The sequence below is a fragment of the Canis aureus genome, chromosome 6 (genome assembly GCF_053574225.1).
Source record: "Canis aureus isolate CA01 chromosome 6, VMU_Caureus_v.1.0, whole genome shotgun sequence".
Taxonomy (NCBI): domain Eukaryota; kingdom Metazoa; phylum Chordata; class Mammalia; order Carnivora; family Canidae; genus Canis; species Canis aureus.
Window position 1 is genome coordinate 65,233,618 of NC_135616.1, and position 15,646 is coordinate 65,249,263.

A 15,646-nucleotide genomic window follows, 5' to 3' on the forward strand; every position below is an offset into this window, starting at 1 on the left:
ACATTAGCATCCTCCAAAATGAAATTCTTAGATGTAAATCTAACAAAATATGTGCAAGATCTATCTTAGGAAAACTACAAAAATCTATTGAATTAAGTCAAAGAAAAAAGTAAACGGAGATATATACTATGTTTGTGGATAGGAAGACTTAATATTATCAAGATGTTAATTCTCAACTTGATCTATATGTTAAATGTAAACTCAGTAGAAATTCCAGCAAGTTATTTTGTGGATATCAACAAATTTATTCTAAAGTTTATACAGAAAGCAAAAGATCCAGAGTTGACAACATAATATTTAAGGAGAACAAAGTCAGAGAACTGACACTACCTGACTTCAAAGCTTACAATACAGCAACACTAATCAAGACAATGTGGTATTGGCAAAAGAACAGATAAATAGATTAGCAGAACAAACAAATTTATCAAAATAGATCAACAGACAAATAGATCAATATCAGCCTGGAGAGCCCAGAAATAGACTCACCTAAGGGACAAAGGAGCAAAGGCAATACAATAAGGTAAAGGTACTCTTTTCAACAAGTGGTGCTGCAACAACTGCAATTCACATGCAAAAAAATGAATGTAAATACAGACCTTACACCCTTCACAAAAATAAACTCAAAATAGACTATAGGCCCAAATTTAAAGTTAAAAAATGATACAACTCCTAGGAGAAAAACACAGGGGGAAAACCTAGATGACCTTGGGTTTGGCTATGATTTTTTTTTTTAAGATTTTATTTCTTTATTCATGATAGACATAGAGAGAGAGAGAGAGGCAGAGACACAGGCAGAGGGAGAAGCAGGCTCCATGCCGGGAGTCCAACGTGGGACTTGATCCCGGGACTCCGGGTGGCGATGATTTTTTAGATACAAAACTAAAGACATCAACCACGAAAGAAAAATGGATAAGCTGGTCCTCATTCAAATTAAACATTTCTGCTCTGTAAAAAAATATGTCATGAGAATAAGAAGAGGGATCCCTGGGTGGCGCAGCGATTTGGCGCCTGACTTTGGCCCAGGGCGCGATCCTGGAGACCCAGGATCGAATCCCACGTCAGGCTACCGGTGCATGGAGCCTGCTTCTCCCTCTGCCTATGTCTCTGCCTCTCTCTCTCTCTCCCTGTGTGACTATCATAAATAAATAAAAATTAAAAAAAAAGAAAAAAAAGAGAATAAGAAGAGAAGCCACAGACCAGGAAAAAATATTTGGAAAAGACATACCTGATAAAGGATGATATCTAAAATTTTTCAAAGAACTCTTAATTCAACAATAAGAAAGTAACTAAAAAATGGTTAAAAACTTTAATGAGCACCTCATCAAAGAAGATATCCTATATTATATATCATCAGAGAAATACAAATTAAAACAAAAACAAGATAGCACCATGCACCACCTACTAGAATGGCCAAAATCTAGATCACTGACAACATTAAATGCTGGTAAGGATGTGGAGCAACTGGAATTCTCATTCATGATCAATGGGAAGGCAAACTGGTTCAGCCATTTTGGATGACAATTTTGTCGTTTCTTATAAAACTAAACAAATTCTTACCATATGATCCAACAGTCATGCTCCTTGGTATTTGCCCAAAGGAACTGAAAACTTATGGCTATCCAAAAACCTGCACATGGATATTTACATCAGCTTTATTCATAATTTACTAAAACTTGGAAACAACCAAACTGTCCTTCAATATATGAATGGATGAACAAACTGGGACATCCAGACAATTAACTATTATTCAATGCTAGTATGAAATGATCTAGCAAATCATGAAAAGACATGGAGGATCCCTAAATGCATATTACTAAGTGTTAGAAGCCAATATGAAAAGGCTACATACTATGTGATTTCAATTATATAACATTCTGGAAAAGGCAAAACTATAGAGACAATAAACAAGATCTGGGGTTGCCAGGGGCTGTCAGGGGAGAAAAGATAAATAGGCAGAGCACAGAAGCTTTTTAGGGCAGTGGGAATATTCTGTATGATACTGTAATGATGGCATGTCATTATTCATTTGTCCAAACCTTTTACATGTACAACACCAAGAGTGAACTCTAATGTAAACTATGGACATTGGGTAATTATGATGCATTAATGTAGGTTCATCAGTTGTAAAAAATGTACCACTCTGGTGGTGGGGGTGTTGATATGGGGGAGTTATGCATGTATGTAGGGTAGGGGAATATGGGAAATCTTTGTACCTTTCCCTCAATTTTGCTGTGAACTTAAAACTGCTCTAAAATTAAAGTCTTAATTAAGAAAATAATTTGAAATAAAGATGGATTTTTATTCCACTATTACCAAATTCAGCTGGTATAGAAAGCAAGACATATACCTATAATGCTGATTTTTTGTTTTAAGATTATAGAAGCTTCAGTGTTATGCTAAATGGAAAGATGCTTCATGTTCATAGATTGGATGACTTAATATTAGATGGCAGTGTTCTCCAAGTTGAACTACAGATCAACAAAAAAAGTTCTAAAATTAGTTTGTGTTGATGACTGTATAACCCTGTAAATATATTTTTAAAAATGTAGAATTCTACAAATATCATGCAGCTATTTCCTTTGATATACCCAAGAACTGGATCTAGCCCAGAGAAGCCTGACTAGACTGATCAAGAAGACAAAGCCCTCTGTACTCATTCTCATTTCCTATTTCTCTACTTTAGCAGTAAAGTGTATCTGGCACCTGTCCATAGCTCTCAACCTTGGCTCTATGTTAGAATCACTTGGGCCCCATCCCAGACCTGTTAAGTCAGAAACTTTTGTGGGGCCCAGGTTCAATCTTTTAAAAAATCTCCCAGGACTTCAGGTTTCTGATCCAGCATGTAAGGAGTTTAGAAACTCCTTTACCCTATTCTATCAATAAGTAAAATACTGAAGAAACTAAAAAATCAACAAGCCTTCTTAGATCTACCAAAGGAACAATATTACAAGGCAAACTGCTGCTCCTCAAACTAGAGAGACAGACAGATGAGTACAGAGAATCTCAATTTACCAGAGCAGAAACCCACCTCAGTGAGAACCAAAAATGGGGGAAGAAATCTAAGCTGTAACTGATAAATTGCTGGAGTGCGGTATGGACAAGTCTGAGAGATTAAAACAAAAACAGGAAGCTTCAATCACAGGGGCAGGGCTCACATTTTTGTGCATTTTATCTCCAGGAGCTGTAGCAGGTTCTCACTGTAAAGATCAGAGAAAAAGCTCGGGCTTCCAGGAGAGGGAGGCAAAAAGTGACCATTTTGAAACACACCAGAGCATTCCAAGAAAGGCATACCCACAAGAGAAACTATTTCATCAGACCTAATATGGGTTTTAGCAGAGTCTAACCAACTCAGGTGAAGGGAAAATAGCCAACTCCAGGTACTCTAGCTTCCTATGTGGGAGAAGGCAAACACACAAATCCAGGTCCCTCTGGCCATCCTGGGCCATTTAAATGGGTAAAGGGGAAAAAAAGGGAAAAACTGCAAAGCACATGCAAAATTGACAGCCCAGCACAGACTCACTAAAAGCACAGACTCACTAAAAGCCTAGGATTTAATCATAAGACCATGCAAGCAGACCTTGGAAATATTGCAGATTCAATGCCAGACCACAATAAAGTGAATAAAGTGAGTCAAGTGAAGTTTTTTGGTTCCCAGTGCATATAAAATTTATCTTTGCACTATACTATAGTCTATTAAGTATGCAATGACATTGTGTCTAAAAAAATGTCCGTATCTTAATAAAAAAAATACAGTATTGCTAAGAATGCTAACTGTGACCTATGCCTTTAGAGGTCCATAATCTTCTTGCTGGTAGAAGGTCTTGCCACCATGTTGATGCTGCTAGCTGATCAGGTTGGTGCCTGGTAAAGGCTGGAGTGGCTAGTGGCAATTTCTTAAAATAAGACAATAGTGAAGTTTGTCCCATTGGTTGAATCTTTCACAATTTCTCTGTAGCATGCAATACTGTTTGATAGCATTTTACCCACAGGAGAACTTTCAAAATTGGAGTTGATCCTCTTAAAACCTGCCATTGCTTCTTCAGTTTACACAATATTCTAAATCCTTGGTTGGCATTTGAATAATCTTCACAGCATCTTCACTAGGAGTACACTCCATCTCAAGAAACCACTTTCTTGCTCATCCATAAGAAGCAGCTCCTCATCCATTCAAGTTTTACCACGAGATTAAAGCAATTCAGTCACATCTTTGGGCTCCAGTCCAAGTCTAGTTCTTTGGCTCTTTCTACTACATCGGCAGTGATTTCCTCTACTGAAGTCTTGAACCCCTAAAGTCATCCATGAGGGTTGAAATCAACTTCTTCCAAACTCCTATTAATGTTGATATTTGGACCTCTTTCCATGAATCACAAATGTTAATGTTCATTTGTGAATACTCTGTTGAAGGTTTTTAATTTACTTTGCCCAGATCTAACAGGGGAATCACTATCTATAGTAGCTATAGCTGTAAGAAATGTATTTCTTAAATAGTAAGACTTGAAAGTCAAAATTTCTCCTTAATCTATGTACTGTAGAATGGACATTGTGTTAGCAGGCATGAAGACAATATTAATGTCATTGCACATCTCCATCAGGATTCACAGGTGGCCAAATATTTTGTCAATGAGCAGTAATCTTTTAAAAGAGATCTATTTTTTTTTCTGAGGAGTAGGTCTCAGTGGGCTTAAAATACTCAGTAAACTATGTCATAAAAAGATGTACTATCATCCAGGCTTTGTTGTTCTATTTATGGAGCATAGGCAGAGTAGATTTAGCATAATTCTTGAAGGCCCTAGGATTTTTGGACTGGAAATGAATATTGACCTCAACTTAAATTCACCAGGTGCATTAACTCCTAACAAATAAGGTTTGAAGTTTTTTTTTTTTTTTTAAGGTTTGAAGTTTTGAAGTCAGGTTTTGCCTTCTCTCTGGCTATGAAAGTCATAGATGGCATCATTCAATATAAGACTGTTTTATTTACAATAAAAGTCTGTTGTTTAATGTGACTACCCTCATTGATTTTCATGGCTAGATTTTTTGGATAACTTCCTGTAGCTTCTACATCAGCACTTGCTGCTTCACCTTGAACTTTTATATTATGGAGATGGCTTCCTTCCTAAACCTCATGAACCAAACTCTGCTAGCTTCAAATTTTCTTCTGCAGCTTCTGCATCCTTCTCGAGCCTTCATAAAATTGAAGACAGTCAAGTCAGGGCCTTGCTCTGAATTAGGCTTTGGCTTAAGGGAATGTTGTGACTGGTTTGATATTTTATCCAGAGCACTGAAATTTTCCCCGTATCAGCAATAAGGCCATTTTGCTTTCTTATAATTTGTGTGTTCACTGGCATAGCCCTTTAACTTCCTTCAAGAACTTTTCTTTTGTGTTCACAACGTGGCTAACTCTTTGCCACTAGAGGCCTAGTTTTCAGACTGTTTCAGCTTTTGACATGCCTTCTTCACTAAGCTTAATCATTTCTAGCTTTTGATTTACAGTGAGAAACATGACTCTTCCTCTCACTTGAATATTTAGAGGCCATTGTAGGGTTATTAATTGGCCTAATTTCAATATTGTTGTGTCTCAGGGAACAGGGAGACCTGAGGGGAGAGAGACAGGGGAACAGCCAGTTGGTAGAGCAGTCAAAATACACGATACTGGGACACCTGGGTGGCTCAGCAGTTGAGCGTCTGTCTCCGGCCCCTGGCGTTATCCTGGAGTCCGGGAAACAAGTCCCACATCAGGCTCCCTGCATGGAGCCTGCTTCTCTCTCTGCCTATGTCCCTGCTTCTCTCTGTGTGTCTCTCATGAATAAATAAATAAATAATTTAAAAAATACATGATACTTATGATTAAATTTGCTGTCATATATGGGCACAGTTTATGACACCCCAAAGCAATTAAAATAACATCAAAGATCACTTGATCACAGAGCACTATAACAAATATAATAGTAATGAAAGAGTCTGAAATACTGCAAGAATTTCAGGAATTCCAAAATAAGATAGACCAGAAAATGAGCAAATGCTGTTAGAAAAATTATGATAATACATTTGCTCAACACAAGGTTTCTACAAACCTCAATTTGTAAAAAATGCAATGTCTGCAAAGTGCATAATGTGAAGTGCGAAAATACAAGGTGTGTCTGTAGGATATTCTTTTCTCTTTCACACCATACTACTACCTTATAAAAGGCCTGTTTATCACAGTTTCTTTTACTAAGTACGTTATGTCTGGCCTTCTACAAAAAATTACAAGGCATTTTAGTATGGTAAAAAGCATCAGAAACAGACCCAGATATGGCAAGAATGTTGGAATCATCAGACCACAAATTTAAAACCACTATGCTTTATATGCTAAGGGATCTAATGCAAAAAGTAGCCAACATGCAAGAACAGGTGGGTAATCTAAGCAAAGAGATGAAAATTCTAAGAAAAAATAAAAAAAAATGAATGCTAGAGATAAAAAGACTGTAATGGAAATGAAGAATATCTTTGATGGGCACATTAGTAGACTGGACATGGCTGAGAAAAAATCTGAGCTCAAGACTGTCCATTACAATCTCCAAAACTGAAAGGTAAAAAGAGAAAAAAACTGGGAAAAGGGGAAGAGAGCATCCAATCACTGTAGGATAATTACAAAAAGTGTAACATTCATGTAATGGAATAACCAGAAAAAGAGGAAAGGAAAAAGAATATTTAAAGCAATAATGATTGAGAATTTCCCCAAATTAACATTAGACACCAAGCTACAGATCCAGGAAGTTTAAAGAACACCAAGAAGATCAGCAAGAGAAAAACCAAGAACCATATGATCCTCTCATTGGATGCAGAGAAAGCATTTGACAAAATACAGCATCCATTCCTGATCAAAACTCTTCAGAGTGTAGGGATAGAGGGAACATTCCTCGACATCTTAAAAGCCATCTATGAAAAGCCCACAGCAAATATCATTCTCAATGGGGAAGCACTGGGAGCCTTTCCCCTAAGATCAGGAACAAGACAGGGATGTCCACTCTCACCACTGCTGTTCAACATAGTACTGGAAGTCCTAGCCTCAGCAATCAGACAACAAAAAGACATTAAAGGCATTCAAATTGGCAAAGAAGAAGTCAAACTCTCCCTCTTCACCGATGCCATGATACTCTACATAGAAAACGCAAAAGTCTCCACCCCAAGATTGCTAGAACTCATACAGCAATTCGGTAGCGTGGCAGGATACAAAATCAATGCCCAGAAGTCAGTGGCATTCCTATACACTAACAATGAGACTGAAGAAAGAGAAATTAAGGAGTCAATCCCATTTACAATTGCACCCAAAAGCATAAGATACCTAGGAAAAAACCTAACCAAAGATGTAAAGGATCTATACCCTCAAAACTATAGAACACTTCTGAAAGAAATTGAGGAAGACACAAAGAGATGGAAAAATATTCCATGCTCATGGATTGGCAGAATTAATATTGTGAAAATGTCAATGTTACCCAGGGCAATATACACGTTTAATGCAATCCCTATCAAAATACCATGGACTTTCTTCAGAGAGTTAGAACAAATTATTTTAAGATTTGTGTGGAATCAGAAAAGACCCCGAATAGCCAGGGGAATTTTAAAAAAGAAAACCATATCTGGGGGCATCACAATGCCAGATTTCAGGTTGTACTACAAAGCTGTGGTCATCAAGACAGTGTGGTACTGGCACAAAAACAGACACATAGATCAATGGAACAGAATAGAAAACCCAGAAGTGGACCCTCAACTTTATGGTCAACTAATATTCGATAAAGGAGGAAAGACTATCCATTGGAAGAAAGACAGTCTCTTCAATAAATGGTGCTGGGAAAATTGGACATCCACATGCAGAAGAATGAAACTAGACCACTCTCTTCCACCATACACAAAGATAAACTCAAAATGGATGAAAGATCTAAATGTGAGACAAGATTCCATCAAAATACTAGAGAAGAACACAGGCAACACCCTTTTCGAACTCGGCCATAGTAACTTCTTGCAAGATACATCCACGAAGGCAAAAGAAACAAAAGCAAAAATGAACTATTGGGACTTCATCAAGATAAGAAGCTTTTGCACAGCAAAGGATACAGTCAACAAAACTCAAAGACAACCTACAGAATGGGAGAAGATATTTGCAAATGACATATCAGATAAAGGGCTAGTTTCCAAGATATATAAAGAACTTATTAAACTCAACACCAAAGAAACAAACAATCCAATCATGAAATGGGCAAAAGACATGAACAGAAATCTCACAGAGGAAGACATAGACATGGCCAACATGCATATGAGAAAATGCTCTGCATCACTTGCCATCAGGGAAATACAAATCAAAACCACAATGAGATACCACCTCACACCAGTGAGAATGGGGAAAATTAACAAGGCAGGAAACAACAAATGTTGGAGAGGATGCGGAGAAAAGGGAACCCTCATACACTGTTGGTGGGAATGTGAACTGGTGCAGCCACTCTGGAAAACTGTGTGGAGGTTCCTCAAAGAGTTAAAAATAGACCTGCCCTACGACCCAGCAATTGCACTGCTGGGGATTTACCCCAAAGATACAAATGCAATGAAACGCCGGGACACCTGCACCCCGATGTTTATAGCAGCAATGGCCACGATAGCCAAACTGTGGAAGGAGCCTCGGTGTCCAACGAAAGATGAATGGATAAAGAAGATGTGGTTTATGTATACAATGGAATATTACTCAGCTATTAGAAATGACAAATACCCACCATTTGCTTCAACGTGGATGGAACTGGAGGGTATTATGCTGAGTGAAGTAAGTCAGTCGGAGAAGGACAAACATTATATGTTCTCATTCATTTGGGGAATATAAATAATAGTGAAAGGGAATATAAGGGAAGGGGGAAGAAATGTGTGGGAAATATCAGAAAGGGAGACAGAACGTAAAGACTGCTAACTCTGGGAAACGAACTAGGGGTGGTAGAAGGGGAGGAGGGCGGGGGGTGGGAGTGAATGGGTGACGGGCACTGGGGGTTATCTGTATGTTAGTAAATTGAACACCAATAAAAAATAAATTAAAAAAAAAAAGAACACCAAGAAGAATAAGCACCAGAAAAACTATACTTAAGTACATTATATCCAAGTTACAGAATATCAAAGATACAGAAAAAAATCTTGAAAGAAGTCAGAGGAATAAAATGCTTTATCTATAGAGGAGGAAAGATAAGAGTTACATCTTACCTCTCAGTAACCATCCAAGCAAAAGGCAAAAAGAGACTTCTCTACAGACCTCCATTAGCTCACCTGTGAAATGTCTTGTGATTCATATCCTACCTGTCACATAATAAATGCTCAATGAAGGGTCTTGAATGTTTTAAAGTATCTGTTAGGGGCTCAGTAGAAAATCTTTTTATCTCCTATTAATAGTAGATTCATGGAACATAAAGAAATCCTCCAAATGACTCTGTGGAAATTGCACATTAGAAATTAATGAGTTTGTGGACGTCCTAGGTACTCAAAGCTCATGAGTCATGTGTTTTGTTGGAAGAAAAGCATTCAGAATTTTTTTAGAATTTAATTCTTCAACTATATCACTTCTGGTCAATCATTTCCTTCATGTTCCAGGAAATTTAGGGAAAAGGTGGAAAGAGGGGGAGCAACTAATGTCCTCACTGCCAGCTCTGTGCCTGGCCCCATGCAGCCAGTACATTTGGCCCACAGTGTTCCAAGTTGGTCTCCAAACAACCCTAGGAGGTAGACATTAACATCTTTATTTTACACATAAAGTTTTTGGGACTAAACAAGTTTAAGTAATTTGCTAATGATCACTAAGGAGTGGGGATGGGATTTAAAACCAGCCTGCCTCATGGAAAAACAGGAGCTCATAGGGAAGGCAGGAGACCTTCTGGCCTGGGCTCTTGGTCAAGGGAGGGCCCATGTGTCAGAGCTTCTGGATGAGACTGGCTGGTCCATGGTCTTAATCCAGAATGGGAAGTAATATTTCCATTATTTCTTGACTTGAAAATGATCTTAAGAACCTCTGGAGAGCAACATATTGTTTTCCTGTGCCCTTTCCTTTAAGAAGAGGATGGGAGGCCCATCAATTGTGAATACGGACATCTTTTATTCTATTTAATGATTTGTAGCTCTGGTTGAAATTAGGAGTGAGGACTGGCACCTCGAGGTGCTGCACACAAGTGGCCCCTTCCTCTGCAGCAACTCTTGGATCGGTTGGAGGCTTTCAAAATGAAGGACAGATATCTTTTCATACTTCTGTAAAAAGAGGGAAGATTTTATGTCATTTCCTGACACACAGAACTGGAAGGCTTCTGAAGGTGGAAGGTGGATCTCTCTATCTCTCTTGCTGTTTTCTCTTGCCTCTTTCCATCACTATTTAATCTGAATGGCTTATATGAACTTTCTTTTTTTTTAGATTTATTTTTATTTTTATTTATTCATGACAGACACACACACACACACAGAGGCAGAGACACAGGCAGAGGAAGAAGCAGGCTCCATGCAGGGAACCCAACATGGGACTCGATCCTGGGTCTCCGGGATCACACCCTGGGCTGAAGGCGGTGCTAAACCGCTGAGCCACCAGGGCTGCCCTTATATGAACTTTCTAAAAAAAAAAAAAAAAAATAGAGTGTTCTTAAAGCATCAGGAGTTATTGGAATATAAAAAATTCATAAGGAAAATTTGTTATTTCTTCTTTAATGTGCTAGTCATAATTAGATTTGATTACTGATTTGATTTTTCTGGTAAACATCACGGTCTACTCCAATTGTAAAGTCAGCATAATTAACTGTAAGGTTAGGGCAGGCATAAACTGCACATTCTGATTTGTCCCCTACATTCCCAAACCTAGCACAGTTCATTTACTAATGCATCCAACATGTTTTTATGGAGCAACTATTATCCGCATGTCACTGTGCTAGGTATTGGGAGCATAAAGAAAAGCAGGATGTGGTCTCTGTCCTACAAAGATTTATAGTCTAGTAGGTAAAGGGTATATACGTGTATATATATATATATATGTATATACATACATATACATATGGATCTCTAAAGGGGAAAAAGTGTCGTAGAAACAGAGAGGAAATTGTGGAAAGAGAGAGGAGACAATCAGGAGGTGTCATTGTTGTGATATCTCTTATCACCAGGTGGAGGAAAAGGGAAAGGCATTTTACACAGCCTTGTTGCTGGGGAATGGAATGCATGAGGAAGAGAGGCAACAGATGAATCTGGAAATCCAGATTGGGGTCACATTGTCAGTGGTCTTGTATAATATGTCCCTAAGGAGTCGAGGCTTTTTTCGACGTGGATGGAACTGGAGGGTATTATGCTGAGTGAAATAAGTCAATCGGTAAAGGATAAACATTATATGGTCTCATTCATTTGGGGAATATAAAAATTAGTGAAAGGGAATAAAGGGAAAGGAGAGAAAATGAGTGAAAATATCAGTGAGGGTGACAAAACATGAGAGACACTTAACTCTGGGAAATGAACAAGGGGTAGTGGAAGGGGAGGTGGGCTGGGGGTTGGGGTGACTGGGTGATGGGCACTGAGGCGGCACTTGGGATAGCACTGGATGTATGCTAAGTGTTGGCAAATCATACTCCAATAAAAAAAAATTAAAAAAAAGGGAGTTGAGGCTTTTTCTCTCAGGGAAAGAAAGTTGACAGTCAGCAAGGAAACAAAATCTCAGTGCTACAACTATAAGGACAGAATTATGTCAACCACCTGAATGAGCAAGGGAATGGATCTACCCCTAGAGCCTCCAGAAAGGAATGCACTTCTGCACACCTGACATGAACCTGATGAGTCCCAAGTCAGACTTCTGACCTACAGCGCTGTAAGTGAGTAATTTTGTGTTGTTTTAAGCCAAAAAGTATCTGGTAATTTGTTATGTTATCAATAGAACACAAGTACAGAGACTAGAGGAGGCCAGCTTCTTTCCCTGGCCTTTTCCTTTGATGCCAGTGACTCTCATGGGTCTATTGTTTGAACTTCTCTTCATCCCTTTTAACATTTTCTTAGATCCAGGACCCAAATATAATTACAAGGGGAAAGAAAAAGTTTAAAGCAAAGATTGCAATTTGTTGGGCTGTGGGCCAATGTTGCCTACTGCCAAGTTTTGTTTGACTTGCATAGTATTATAAAAACTTTAAATTTCCTGTTCTTTTTCTCCTTTTCTTCTCTCTCTTCCTCTCCCCCACTTTTCTTCCTTTCTTTCTTTCCAGCTGAGTGTTACTCTCCCCTTTAAGAGGTGTTCACCAGTTCATCACAGTTTCTACCTTGTTATCTCTCATGGGTTGCTTACTCATTTATATTATCTGCTTGCATGGTAACTGATTGCCTTTGTGATGCTAGCCTAAATCTAGAGTAAGATAGATACTAGATCTTAGCTTAGCCCATTAGGGGAGGAAATTCTCACTCCTTTCTTCTGGGCCTTCCTTAGGCTGAATGCTTGCTTCCCTGGACCCTCTCCCAGTGGCCTGAGGCTCTCTGTACCTCATCTACATTGAGAACTTTTCTAGTCACATCTGCCTATAGTCTTCCTGGCCTGTCACAATCAAAGCTCCATCCAGATGATCTCACAGTCCCATGTATTTGTGAGCCCTGTCCTGACATCACATTTTTTAGTCTTGATAAAATTTAGGAAATAAAGGGCATCAACATAGCAGGAAACTGCCTGGAAATTTGAGAGACTTCAACAAGCTTTCTAGTCTTTCCTTCTTCTGAAATTCACAGAGTTGAGCCAGTCAGTCTTTTCTCCATTATCTTAAGTGGAGGACATTTAACATTTGGTCATTTATTTTACTCCTGATTTTCTTCAAAGAAAAGAAAATGGGCCTAGTGACTCTATAACTATGACAATAATTTAGGTCTTTAGGTCAAAAGTTTTCCAAAAAGTCTCTTTATCTATTAATTGGCAGACAAACAGAACTCCAGGGAAGAACATTACTTTTGTGTGTGAAAAGTTGTATAGAAGGTGACCATGGAATGAGAACTAGCCAAAGATTAAGAAGTGATGTGTTCTAGTTCAGATTCTCCCTTCTGAAGATGATCTCGGGAAAGCCACTTACCTTCTCTGTGTGTCAGTTTCTTTATCTATTTAAAAATAATTAATTTTTAACATGGTTACTTGCAGAGTTGTGAGGATTTCCTAAGATAATGGATGTGAGTTATTGTCCAAATGGGAGATCCTAGCATTAAGATCCCATCTGTTCACTGTTGATAAAAATAGTAACTTGTTTACTAGAATGTTTAATGCCATCTACACACATTTGTCATGAGATTCTTTGACAACCATAAGTCAGAGATTTGCTCAAGGCCATGCAGCACCAGAGTGAATTAAGAAGTCTGGTCTCTTGACTGCAAGAGATAGATGATTTGTTACATGTCCATTGTGGAAAGACCATCTCTGACAGAACCCCCAGGATGAAGGGGCGCAGAGGTACTTCTGTTCATGCTCTCTGCTCACATGTTACCCACCGCAGTCCCAACCTACCATGTCTGGGCTGTCACTCCATTGATCATTCCAGGGCAGATGACACAGGGCATTTCATTTCTGACCAGAAATGTTTCTGTCAGTGTTAGGAGGCTTCTAAGAGATGACATGCCTCTGTTAGGAGCCTGACTTGATTACTTTTTCACCTTTTTGGTGCCAAGTAATTTTGGTCTGTAGGAAGAGAGAAGAGTGGCTAATTATCAGAATGGCAATGAGGTAACTGGCATATTCTACTGGTTTGTTACTGTCATTCCCTTTAGGAATGGCAGTAGTCCAAACCAAAACCCTTTGACTTCAGGACAGGGAGCCTTGCATTCTTATTCTCACCTTCCTCCTCAAAACTTAAAACCTCTGAATCTGTGCATTGCCTTTCTGTAAAAAGAGATCCAAAGGTCTTGTCTTCCAGGCATCAGCATAAGCAAGTGATACTGGGGCAGCTCTAAACCCCTGTTGAACCTGTAGAAGGTCTGAGAAGGTGGGATGGCTGGTGAGGAAACTAGGCCTTCCATTTACAGAGCCTGCTATCAAGCCTCCTAGACTTTCAAGCAGCTCTTTGGCTCAGTTATGTTTTCATGACCCCATGGGGTTTTCTCAGAGCCATAATTTAGCATTAATTCCACTTTGTTGTTTGTACAGAAGTGAGTTAGGCTGAATCAGATTTTAACAGGCTCAAGTCCTTTATACTTTTACTGCCAATATCCTGCCAAGTAGAATAACTTTTCTTCTTTCCATTTTATGTACCTTACCTTGAAAGGCTGGATTATTAAGGAGACTGGTAATAAAAGACCATCTGGGACATTCTTTCTCCAGCAATAGTGCTCTCCTAGAAGGTGGGTCAGGGGATCCAGCTTCCTAAAAGTGCCTGTCCTAGTTGGAGGCATGCAGGGATATCCACAGAGAAACCCTTCCCTAACTATCTTGACTACAGGATTCTCTGGAAGAAGCAAGCTCAACTTCCTGGTTTACACATGCTAAGGAGTGTTAGGATGCGGAACTAAGTTTCTGGGAAGTTTCTCCCCTATCTCCCATTGTACACTTGGACAAAACAGCTCTGAACTAAAGAAGAATAATTCCGACTTTGCCTACCCTGGGACGGGACACAGCTGCACAGTGGAGAGCACATGTCTTGATAGCGTAAAGTTGCTAGATGAAGCTAAAGACAAATATAGAGAAAAACTGCATCATAACTCAGAGCACAGACACTCACTGGAGGGCGTCCAACCCAGGAAGGCCATCCCAGAGCAACTTCCAGGGGAGTTGGAAATAGAAGGTGAAACAGTGATGCTCCGGGGCCATTAGGGAGACCTGGTTTGAATGTTGCAGTTCCTTTTGTCTTAGGAGACATTTCATCTGGATTCAAAGGTTATGCCATCCCCATAGACCCAGGGAAGATAATGAGATTAGACCAAATGAACACTAGAATCACAAAATTTTAGGGCTGTTTGGACCCTTTGGATCATGGGCACTGTTCCATAGTAGCCTCTCCCATTGAGCAACTAGGGGACATATGCAAATAGCAGAATAGGCAAGCTGGCATTTTATGCCCATAAGCAGCAGAGAGAAACAGTATCTCCAACTTGGAAATAGAAGTGAATAATTGGTACAGAAAAATAAAAAGGGCTTGTCAGGAGAGACCATGTGGAAACCAAGGCAACTTTAATACTTGGGAGTGGGATTACTCCTTGAAGCTGAAGATGGGGGAGAAAAAGAATATAACATGGCTCAAATGCAGGAGGCTAGGACCAGAGTGTTTATTCCAGGGATAAGATCAGTAGCAGGCACTTCCAGGAAGCAGGAAGTATGGGATGGAGGCCCTGTTCAAGCCAGCAGGTGCTATCACAGGGAGGGGAAAATAACAATTGGGATGTTATGATTGTCTCTTAATAAAAATCACACACCACACCTAGAAATGGCAGAGGAGCCAGCAGAGATACAGGGAAGTTTAAAGCACTTGTCTTCAAGGGGCTATAAAAGAATTAAGAAGATACAATTATTCAGATGAGAGCTGAGGCCCAGAAAGACAGTCAGGAGACCTGCTTCTCATCCCATCCCTGCCACTCACATGATGCTGTGTGGTTTGGAGCAAATTGCTTCACAGTTTGGGTACCTCAGTCTCCTTGTGGTCAATAAGGAGATTGGCCAAATTGGGATTAG

At 39.3% G+C, this 15,646-nt stretch overlaps 1 protein-coding gene across 16 annotated transcripts in view; it reads right to left on the bottom strand.

Moving 5' to 3' along the window:
- Nucleotides 1-15,646, bottom strand: part of RGSL1 (regulator of G protein signaling like 1) — a 164,869-nt gene that overhangs the window by 15,477 nt on the left and 133,746 nt on the right. For 12 of the 16 annotated variants that reach the window (XM_077902038.1, XM_077902035.1, XM_077902031.1 and 9 more), the window contains 3 exons: nt 14,579-14,645; nt 13,493-13,663; nt 10,080-10,248 (listed from right to left, as the gene is read on the bottom strand). In XM_077902038.1, coding sequence (XP_077758164.1) covers nt 13,627-13,663; nt 14,579-14,645 — 104 coding nt within the window. In that variant the 3' untranslated portion in view covers nt 10,080-10,248; nt 13,493-13,626. Of the gene's footprint in view, nt 1-4,773; nt 5,593-10,079; nt 10,249-10,314; nt 10,601-13,492; nt 13,664-14,578; nt 14,646-15,646 lie in introns of those variants that run through there. The other 4 variants (XM_077902023.1, XM_077902024.1, XM_077902022.1 and 1 more) reach the window with 4 other exon arrangements.